The 11,082-nt window shown below is 40.2% G+C and overlaps 2 protein-coding genes across 3 annotated transcripts in view; one reads left to right on the top strand and one right to left on the bottom strand.

The window, feature by feature from the left end:
- Positions 1-2,664: 2,664 nt before the first annotated feature.
- ifi30b (IFI30 lysosomal thiol reductase b) lies at positions 2,665-6,366 on the top strand. The gene is made up of 7 exons (XM_006808969.3): positions 2,665-2,824; positions 3,660-3,848; positions 3,941-4,012; positions 4,105-4,197; positions 4,637-4,789; positions 5,237-5,305; positions 5,394-6,366. The coding sequence occupies exons 1-7, from the start codon at positions 2,684-2,686 to the stop codon at positions 5,451-5,453; spliced, it is 777 nt and encodes a 258-aa protein (XP_006809032.1). The 5' UTR covers positions 2,665-2,683; the 3' UTR covers positions 5,454-6,366.
- LOC102782515 (3',5'-cyclic-AMP phosphodiesterase 4C-like) overlaps positions 5,659-11,082 on the bottom strand; it is an 83,166-nt gene continuing 77,742 nt past the window's right edge. For both annotated transcript variants that reach the window (XM_087852718.1, XM_087852717.1), the window contains one exon: positions 5,659-10,612. In XM_087852718.1, the coding sequence (XP_087708844.1) occupies positions 10,049-10,612 (564 nt within the window). In that variant the 3' untranslated portion in view covers positions 5,659-10,048. The remainder of the gene's footprint in view (positions 10,613-11,082) is intronic.

The raw sequence follows: 11,082 nt of genomic DNA, 5'->3' as shown, positions 1-11,082 counted from the left end.
TTTTTTAAATGTGAAAGGGGTTTGCAAGGCACTGTATGTATGACATTATGCATACAAAAGCTTTGGTCCTATAATCACCTGTGAATTACATAATCAATGAGTCACACCATGAACGCCAAATTGACAGAGACAATGAGCAACCGTCTTACTTATCTGCTCTTGAACTCTCTTCACCCTTTAGCTTCTTAGTAAGTTCCAACGCAGTACAGCCTTACTCTTAAACGCAAACGTTAGCCACCCTTTGATCTCAGTAAGAGCAAAAATAGCAGACTTTCCAGTTTATAGCCACAGAGATGCTAACTGTTAGCTTCAAAATTATGTTCGTGCAATTGGTGAGAATTTAAAAAGGCAAACAGTGGATCTGCCCATAAACAGTTCATAGAATTTTACACATTACCAATTAATAACATCAAAATCCAAGGTTGGTGCTCCACGAAGATGGCGCAAGATGCCGCCTTTCATCTGTCATTAGCTGTCTCTGCCAAGAAAAGAAAAGAAGAAAAAAAACGTCAACGCTTGCTCTGCGTATCTTTTTTAAATTTAAGTTTAGTGGCTATCTAGTTAAAGCTGGAATTTTGGCCTTTTTAAAAAAAAAGTAAATACTAATATATATTAAGTCCTATCAAACTGTCAGCCTTTTCAGATCATTATTTTGTTACTCCCTTAGGCTATATCCACACGTACACGGGTATTTTTGAAAACGGAGATTTTCCGTTTTCATTTTAAAAAATAATCCCGTCCACACGTAAAGGCATAAATGAAGGAAAACGCTGCTAGGAACATGCCAAAGCAGCAGGTGGCGCTATATTCCTAACCGTGTAGAAATGTTGGCCAATCAGAAGTCTAGAAGCCTCCGTGGGAAATAGTAAACAAAGCTGGGGCATAGAAGCAGAACCGAGTTGTATGTCTGGAGGGTAGTGATGGGATTTCCGGTTCTTTTTAGAGAACCGGCTCTTTCGGTTCGGCTCACTAAAAAGAGCTGGGTCTTTCGGCTCCGAACCGGCTTATTAATTTATTATTAACAATAATATAAAATTATGCACAAAAGGAATTACTAATGTAAAAAAAAGTGGTTTTATTTATATATGTTTATATATAAATATAGGCGGTGGCCCCTAGAGACAAAACACGTACCAACTCCAAAACACATTTCTAGCATGAACTGAATTTCCAAAACAGAGCTACCTTTACTTGCTGGCTTGTGTAGCCACTAGGTAACAAAAGTTCAACACTGCCCCTAGCATCCTGGAGCACTTCTGTTGTCTTTTGTACGTGTTTTGGAGTTTGTACGTGCTTCGGCGTTTGTACGTGTTTTTTACGTGTTTTGGAGTTTGTACGTGTTTGTACGTGTTTTGGAGTTTGTACGTGTTTTGGAGTTTTTACGTGTTTTGGAGTTTGTACGTGTTTTTTACGTGTTTTGGAGTTTGTACGTGTTTGTACGTGTTTTGGAGTTTGTACGTGTTTGTACGTGTTTTGGAGTTTGTACGTGTTTTTTACGTGTTTTGGAGTTTTTACGTGTTTTGGAGTTTGTACGTGTTTTTACGTGTTTTGGAGTTTGTACGTGCTTCAAGGTTCGTACGTGATTTGAAGTTTGTATGTACTTTGTCTGTAGGGGCCACCGTAAATATACTTTTATTTATTCACTCCACATAAAATGTATTAAATAAATTATATAATACAAAAATCAACTATTCACATTTCAACTTTTAACTATTTAAATTTTCAGCTTTTTCCTTTTACAAATTTAAAGTGAAACAACACAACACACTGCAAACCACAACACAATTAAATATAAATTATAATATGAAAACAAAAAGAACATGCATATTCTCTGTCATATGGACCTGCATGAATAAACTTTGTGAATCCTTTATCATCTGCAACTGAAAATAGTTGTGGATGATTACTATACCTTTCTAATGTGACGTTGTTGTTCCTGGCTCTCTTTCTCTGTCTCTCCCTCCTGCTCGGTTCCTGTGCTACTGAGTGTAACTACCGCCCCTCCCCCTCTTCCCAGCTTAAAGCACAAAGCTGGCATGCTGAGTGAAGCGGAAAAAAAGTATGAGAGAGAGGGTGAAAGAAAGAAAGAAAAAAAAAAAAACAGGGCTCCGATAAAGAGCCGGCTCTCGTCGTTCACGTCAAAGACCCGGCTCTAAGAGCCATTTCGTTCGCGACCGACCCATCACTAGTGGAGGGACAGTAACTGTGTGTGTATATGTAAGCATTTAAACACTGCAGAGAGTACAATTAACAGTAACAGTATTGTAGAAATTCATTTCACCGAAACAATAACGTGGCGCACACTGTGACGTCAAAAAAGGCACACATCTTTGACACTGCGTTTTCTCCGTTTTTCTCGTCCACACGTAAATGCAAAAACGGAGTTTTAGAAAATATCCACCCTGGCCGGAGTTTTTAGAAATCTCCATTTTCACTGACCGAAAACGCCGTTTACGTGTGGATGAAAGGTCCAAACGCATAGAAAAATCTGCGTTTTCAAAAATACCCGGCTACGTGTGGACATAGCCTTATACTCCGGAGCCAGAAACGGTGATGTCCGAGGATTACTGAAGGCAGCATTCACACCTGTAGTCAATCAGCTGATTGGGCGGTCCCAGTGAGGAGCATCTTATTCTCCGTCCTACTTTCTCAGATTTGTGTGGATTCCTTTGCAGATGCCAACATGAAGCTCTCGGGAATCCTGGCTGTGCTTTTGCTCGTCTATACTGAACGGAGCGGTTTTGGGATGTGTCATCCCAAACCGGCCTGTCGCTACCCTCCCTCACAGTGGTGTAGGTCGCTGGAAATAGCGATAGAATGCAGGGTAAGTCTGACCACACAGGGGGTCATCTATGCTCCTACTAGTAATTTAGTTTAGTATAGGCTAGGCACAAGTAAGCACAGCTGAACGAGATTTAAGAAGTTTATTACATTTTTATACATTATTCGTGTGCTTTTACTCAGCAGAATGTAAAATGGTCCTCTCAGTATGAAAGCGTCTTCTTAATGTAAACACTTTAAAGCAAAGGACTAGCAGGAAAACAAGAGGAAATGTTTAATATTGCTACTGTGCACCCAAATGGTATCATTCATCACTGTTGTACCTATAGAGGACAGTTTTTGAGCTGAAAGTTTCCCTGGTCTGGACATTAATAAGAGTCATGCCTCAGAAATTCAACACCAGAGGTTGTTCATGTGACTGACAGAGCAGCTTGAGGTCAAATCATGCAAACACCTAATCAGTTTAGAGAAAACAGAGTGTGGAGGAGGAGATGAATGTGTAGTGACGCTTCCTTAGACCATTTTGAGCTTTGTGTCTTTCATTAATGTTAATCATTGTCCTTCCTCTTTATTTCAATAATGTAGAAAATGCTCAGAGCACCGAAGAGCTATTCTTTTCAGTTTTCCAATGATCGTGTTTTAAACTTAAATTTGCAAAACGGTTCAAGTCACATTTGTTACTTTTTAAAAATTAATCCTTGCACATGGTACAAGTCATGGAAATGTTCTTCAGCACTGAACTTGTATGTGAGCGTGTTTGATGAGCTTCAGAAAAGTGTTTTCTGTAAATGTAAATCATGTAAGCAGTTATGAAAGACACTTTTTAATTGTCTTAATTCTTACTGAAATGGGATGACATCAACTCTGTTGTTTTGTAGGTGGAGAAACAGTGTATGGAGGTTAATGCTACCAGGCCAAACCAGGCTGTCCCTGTAGTATCTGTCACACTGTACTATGAGAGTCTATGTCCAGACTGCAGAGAATTTATCACTCAGCAGCTTTTCCCCACCTGGACAATGCTGCAGGACATCATGGCTGTCACACTGGTGCCCTATGGGAATGCTAAGGTCCATCAGTCCTTCCTCTGTTGATGCATGCAGCATTCAAAAACAAAGAGGATGTTTCACCTGAATAAACCTGGGCTTTGTTTCTCTTGTAGGAGCTTCGCTCAGCAAACTCTCCCTTCACCTGTCAGCACGGAGAGCCTGAATGCAGAGGAAACATGATCGAGGTTTGAACAGCTTAAGCTTTAAATGTGTTTTTTGTTTTGTTTTTTTGTTTTTTTTCTGCCGGGTCTTCTAGACTGATTGATCTCTTCCTCAGGCCTGTATCCTCCATTTAACCGAACGCACTCTTGCATTTCACATCATCTACTGCATGGAGTCATCTGCAGATGTTCTGAGCGCTGCACAGTCTGTGAGTAACTTCAGAAAAAAATGTTTATTTAATATAAGGGTTGTTTTTATTTCCAGTAATCACAACTGTTACTGTGATAGCTGAGCTCATAGTCCTGAGGAGCCAGCACAGGCCATCAAGAAAATAACCCCCCTGCTAACCTGATTCACGTCCTCGGGAAAACTTGTTTCTTGATGAGTTTATGGTCTCAATCCCTGGTTTCAAGTCTTATTGTATACAGTGTGATGTTCACTCTGATGCTGATTAAATAAAAACAACAAATGAAAGGAGAAAAGGACGGCCTACTCTGTAACTGAGGAGTGCAACAGCCCCTGACATCAAAAAGCAAAAATGGCAATCACAAATGCTCTGCTCAAATTCTGAATGGACCGATGGGTGACATCACATTCGCTATGTCATTGCCCTTCTGCTTCTTCTGTTTTCTGTTTTCTTTTCTCAGTGTCTCTGGCTGTATGCTCCCTCTGTGCCCTGGTCCAGAGTTGACTCGTGTGTCAAAGGAGATCTGGGATACCAGCTGATGCGTGCCAACGCTCTTATGACCAGAGCCCTGAACCCTGCACACACACATGTGCCCTGGATCACCTTCAATGGGGTAAAACACAAGCTGAGATTTGTTTAACATACCGAGAGCTCTATATGCTTCTGATTTTAAAAAGCTAGAATTTGAAATTAATTCTGAGCTGCAGAGAATATGAACTAACTTGTGTTTTCAGACAGGGCTTGTGCATCTTTCTGCACTTCTAGTTTCTACAGCTATTCAGATTACACCAAATCTGTAAGAGCTAAAGTGAAAAGATCTTAACATTTTTTTCTTTTAAAAGTACAAAAATCATGTAGTCCCTATCAGCTGCTTAAACTCTTAACTGATATGACTAAGCTGAAATTATTACTGTGAACAGAGTTGTAAGTTTAAAATTCATAATTTGGGTTCAAAGTTTAAAAAGGTTAACTTAGATAATCAAACATTTCAAGCGAATTTAATACCTTTTGTGGGGTTCACAGAAGGAAATGCTGGGACTAAGTGCTGTCCTTATTACAGGAATACACAGAAGAGAATGAAGACAAAGCAATGTCGTCCCTTTTCCAACTGGTTTGTCATCTCTACAAGGTGAGTAGATGTATTTGTGAATTAAGTGCTTTGATTCAAACACAAAACTCTAGCGTCTGACTTTTTGTGCATGTTTCTGCCTCTACAGGGGGTGAAACCTCCAGCCTGCACTGGAGCTCCGGTGCGGCTCGACAGAAGCTTCTGCTGAATAATATAAATAAAGTTATATGTCAGTCCTACAGGCACGTGACACGTTAAATTAGCCATACTAATGTTTAGTTTGTTTCAGTGTTGTCATTAATACTATGAAAATGTAAGCATATAGAGTATTATAACTTGTGTAACAGAGCAGATAACTAAGTTGTCTCTTAATTCAAATATGTTTTATAATAACAAATGCAGCCAAACACAAAAAATTTCCATATAATTTATTGGCATTTTCCACTTAAAACACCCTGAACTCCCGAGACTCTTTTGGCTTAAAATGCGAAACAAAAATAGATTTAATTTCTCTGGCAAAAACATCGGAGTGGCAGGTGGATACATACTTGTGAAGTATACTTGATTTTTAGGCTCCAGAACATAAAATCAGACATCCTATGTTACAGTACTTTGTATTGACAGACACATCTGAAGAATAAATATCTCTATAGAAGTTTGCACGACACAGAGGCTGAAAGAACAAGACTGCATGGACGTGGGTGGAGGCGGTGTCAGTGCAACACAGTCTCTGTGTAGAAGCGGGAACGCTCCCGCTCACCGACACAGATGGCGCTGTATGGCACTGACGTCTTCCTGCAAAGAGCCACGGTGCTGAGTTTAACCTGCTGAAACTCCTCAGACTGTTAAGTGCTGAGCAAATTACACCTGCTGTCAGAAAACTGTTGCTGTATATCTACTTAAAGTATCACACAAGATAAAAATATGAGCTTTTAATTTGTTTTTTGTTACAATAAGAGAAAATAATGACTAACTGGAAACACATTATTTGTTGTGGCACATCTGAGAAAAATCAGTTTAATCTCAGAAGCCACATTTTTAAATGTGTTTTTACATTTTTGGACGATTATTCTTTAATTAAATGTAGTACAAATATAATAAACTTCTTTGGGGGGGTAAAACCATTGTTTTTGCTCTTTGTTTGTGCTCTTTGATAATGTAGTCATGTGAACATGGCTACACTATGCAAACATGTAACTAAAATAGGTTTTCTCCTGATAGAAAGCTGTTTGACTGGATCAAAACCAACCAGTGCTAAAGGATCTTGACTCATGGCTGACGAACCACAAACCAACTTTTGACATGATACATGTTTTTTGATGATGTAACAAAAACAGACGTTTAAAATGCAGTGTTTTGAAAATGTTTGCTTTCAGGGTGATGCTCAAAGGCTTTGAGGTTCACTGGCTTACATTCAGCCTGTTACTCTAGATAATTAATAAAACTAGCCAAATGCAGACACTTCTGTCATACGAAGGCATCTGTGGTCAGCTGGATACTGATATCTAAATATGCTAATGAGTAAAATTTACTGTAAAAACTGAACTGCTCTGATTACAATGTAGAATGGTTTAATAGGAGACATTTTTAATATGACATATCTACTCACAATTATTTTTATTAGACCTTTAAACTGTCTTTAAATCTGGAGCCTTTGAAAAAAATCTTCTTTTGCACACTTTGTAAACGTTCTCAAAAAATGTAAGTCTGGCAACAGTTTTCCCACTTTCCTCTTTCTCCACGGAAAAATGAATGGAACAACAGTCTGAGGATCAGCATTTCGAAATCATCACAGTGGTCCTTTAGCACAAGGCTCAAAACGTTTATAAACCACGTAAGGCTGATCAATAAAGCTTACTAGCTGAAATAATGAAATACTGTTGGACTAGTGTTTTCTACTACTGCCTGACTGGGAAGTGCATCGTATGTTGCGTAGTGCTTGCTTACTTCCCGGTCTTTCTACCTCAGTGACAGCGACAAACACTGTTCTAGGCTGAATGTGTACTTGGTACAGAAAGACAAAGTCATGAAACACCTGAAACTACACACATCCTCGAGTCTCAGCTATCTGATTAGGAAAGAACTGAACAGACGGATCCAAAGCTGCACAAAATCTATTGAATCGTTTGCCTTAAATACTGTTAACGTGTATCATTTGTAAAAACTAACACTATAAAGTTAATGACTTTGATACAATCATCAGGTTAAAATCTCTAGTGTAAAAATGTACAGCATTGTAGGCTGGCAGGTGTTTGTGTGTTGTCAACACTTGTGGCACACATTTATCCCAGTCGAGCACTATCTACCAAATAAGAGCTGATGGAGCACAGTCTGTTTAGGATGAACTACAGGTGACTTGTTTCTGCCACCCGAGCTCTCTCTGATCTCTACATCGGTATCTGTCGGCAGGGTAGGAAAACACACCGCTAGGATTTTAGAATTCAAAGATCCTCGTTGGTTTTTTTATGGAAAATAAAGCAATTTAGAAGCAGCATCTTTAGTTCAGATGTGTAAACATGTTTTACTTTTGACTGAGGTTTGAAGGTTTGTGTGTCGAAACAACATTTTACCATTAAAGGATAAGGCTGGCATTTTTTACATTTTCTAAAATACCTACAAAAACAAAATCAACAGCAAGGGCCTCTTTTATAAAGTGCTCTGAGCTCAAGTATGACTTAATCAAACAGGTGTCAAAGCCTGTGATGAACTACGCTGCTGGTTTGTCTTCCCCGCTCTGTTCAGATCAGATGGTTGACGGCTCAACATCTAGACTTATAGCATGGCTGAAGCTTTTAAATTTCCATCTGTCAGCCATTATAAATGCACACACTGATAGTTTGTCAAACATCCAAGTGGCTTCCTTGGATGGAAGTTAACAGGATGCTCGGAGAGTTTTGGGAATTCTATCTGATCTGAAAGACATGATGAATACACGTGTTACAGAAGTAATATAGTAGATTACTTGTTACTTTTACAAGAAACAAGCAGTAAATCTTAAATTTCCCTGGACATAAGCACAAATCTCCTCAATAATCTCTCTAATCTCTTATAAGCACTACACAAATGTTGGTTTTAAAAACAAAACAAAACATTTGAATGAGCATAGATGTTCACAGAGCTTCAAAACAGTAGTAGCTGTAGCTGCTGATTTTAATTGTAGCAGTACAGACAGAAATAATGTGACTGCATGAATAGTGTTTCCCAACAAACATGTGGGAGCCTTTAAAAAATGAACAGTTTCTTTGTTGGACACATTTTCATCAGGATGGTAGAAATAGGATTGAACGAAAACTGACTAAATTATAATTAGGGAGCATGTGCATCTATGGAACATCTATAGAACAGATGCCACACAATACTTGTGGTTCATTGTTTGCTGATTATTAAAAAAAAAGAAGGTTTTTGCCAGCATTATTCTTTTATAAGAACAAATTCAGTTTGGGTCAGAGGTGGGAGGCTGAGTTTTATATTTCACCTACAGTTGTTGGAGTTTGCACACCTTTGGACTGTCTCAAAACAAACAGATGCAGTCCTAGAATTCCGATATTATCTGACTGGTAGATGAATAGGAACTTTATTATTGTTGCACGCCATCAAATCCTTTGTTGAGACGCTAGTTTGTGAAAGCTGGTTAGTTTCCCGCCCTGCCTTCTGGTACCTTTAGTCAAATGCTTTGTACTGTGTTTTTGTGATCAGCAGGCCTACAGTGGGTGAAGCCCTTTTTTTGTGACTGAACAGAAGAGCTGAAATGGCCGAGACAGTAAAGTGCTACTGCGGACTGGAGGCACCCTGATTTAAAAAACCGAACAAAACAAATGCTTTTTAAGCACTTAACCACAGACGAGATCAGCTAATGTACAACAAGGAACAGGTCGAAAATCAAAACAGAACAATGACATCATTAAAAGTCATTACAGGTACAAAATAAAATAAAGCTTAAACTAATTATACAGGTGGTGTCTTATAGTATCAACAGGTGAGACTGGGGTAAAGTCTTCTTCAGTGTTCAGTTTCTGTGGTGCTACAAGCTGGTTTAAGTATGTAAGTTGCCAAATTGTATATTAAAGGGTTTTGATTAAATGTAGAGACACACCATGGGTTAAAGTCTCATTTGTCCGGCTTGGAGGTAAATCAAACTGGAAAGACTGTTTGGGGTGGTGGTCAGGTTAGGGGGTACCCAGTACATCTGTGCTACATTAGATTTATGTTTCTCTTCATACCCTGAGGTTAAGGTCCACCGATTTTTCTCATTTACATCCCGTATTTGGTAAAATGATTCATCTCTCACATCATTCTTAAAGAAATCAGACTCACTTAATCCAACGAGGACTCAATAATTTTATACCTTAAACTGAAACTATGGTGCAAAATAATTTCCAAGACCCTGTCACACCACTGCGGTCCTCATTCGCTGCTCGCGTTCAAATGTCACAGTTATTTTGAAGGAAGACATTTCCTTTACCTTGTTACCTCTTGTTAGAGTACAAGCCTCAGCTTCGTTCTTCTTCCCAGAATAAACGCAGCAGTTTCGTTTTCTTTGTTTCTGTCTGGGACTCTCCAAACTGAAGCTATAACAAACCAGGATGGCCTATCAGGCACCCAAAGATAGGCAAAAACTATTCTCCCTGCTGAAAAACGAAACCTAAAACAGAGGGGGAACATTCCTCTGTTCTCCAGAGTGGGTGTCTCCAGTGTAAAGGGACTGTGGTGATTTTACAGACATTATTGGTAAAGGCTTGCCCTGCCTCCATTGACATACATCCAGCACCCGTGTCTCTCAGGCAGGGCAGGTTGTGCTGGTCATTATGTGCCCAAACGCAGGCAGGCCACTCCGTCGCCCTCCTGGCTCAGTTCTCTGTCCGTGTCTGCACCTTCCCGCCCTGGGGAGACTGGCGCTCTTTGAGGGCTGGGGCTCCGCACCGACATGGCAGCCAGGTTCAAGGTCCGAGATGGGTGAGGCGAAGGGGGACGGTACCTGCCGCTGCTGCTGCGGGGGTCTGGAGAAAGAGATGGGGAGGAGGAGTCTCGGTGCCTCTCCGCAGCAGACTGAGACTCATTCTCTATGGGGCTCTCAAGGTCAGAATCTGCCTCCTCCTCTTCTTCCTCCTCTTCCTCCAGAGTTAATTCAAACTGGAACTTGTCCCCTCCTCCTCCTCCAGAAGGAATGGGTGCTCCTGCTCCCAAAGCTGCTGGTCCCACCTCAGCCTGGTGCTCTTCTGGGGTGGAAGGCGAGGGGCTGCGGGGGATCATGCTCTGGTACCACTCCCTGTTGTCCTCCAGTGTGTCCAGGATGTCCTGAGCGTCGGGGTGCACTAAGTCGGCCCAGGTCTCCCACAGCGGGTGCACAATGAAGTCAATGAAGCTCACCTGGTTATGATAGTAATGTTAACAATAATACAACAGCAAACGTGACAGGAGTACGATACATAAAGGACAAACAGGATCACGTTTGCAGAGTAAATACTGGAGAGGTGGTTTCAGGACACGTAGGAAGAATAACAAACTGTGCAAAAGTCTTGAGCCACTCCTCATTTTTTTAATATTTTGCCCGGAAAAATGGGAAATATGTGCAGCAATTTATAGAAATATTTTTAAATATACATAGAAATGAAGTATATGAGGCAGAAACAGCTGAACAATCAGTGAGGACTGCTTGCTGCTTCAGTAACGTTGGAGGCCAATCCATGACTGATAGTGTTTGATTATGTGTTTTTTTTATCCAGGTGTGCTTTTACTGCATTGGCAGTGTGTTTGGGATCTTTGTCATGCTCAAAAAGAAAACCGGTGCCATTTAGACACTTTCCAGATGGTGCTGCATGATGGATCAAAATCTAACT

This window comes from Neolamprologus brichardi, chromosome 15 (genome assembly GCF_056152115.1).
Source record: "Neolamprologus brichardi isolate AB-2024 chromosome 15, ASM5615211v1, whole genome shotgun sequence".
Taxonomy (NCBI): Eukaryota; Metazoa; Chordata; class Actinopteri; order Cichliformes; family Cichlidae; genus Neolamprologus; species Neolamprologus brichardi.
The sequence above is the reverse complement of the archived record's forward strand: the minus strand, read 5'-3'. Positions and strand labels throughout refer to the sequence as shown.

Coding starts and splice junctions, on each gene's coding strand:
- ifi30b (XM_006808969.3), top strand. CDS start 2,684: ATGAAGCTCTCGGGAATCCTGGCTGTGCTTTTGCTCGTCTATACTGAA. Junction 4,013..4,104: donor GCAGAGGAAACATGATCGAG/GTTTGAACAGCT, acceptor TCTCTTCCTCAG/GCCTGTATCCTCCATTTAAC. Junction 4,790..5,236: donor CCTGGATCACCTTCAATGGG/GTAAAACACAAG, acceptor TCCTTATTACAG/GAATACACAGAAGAGAATGA.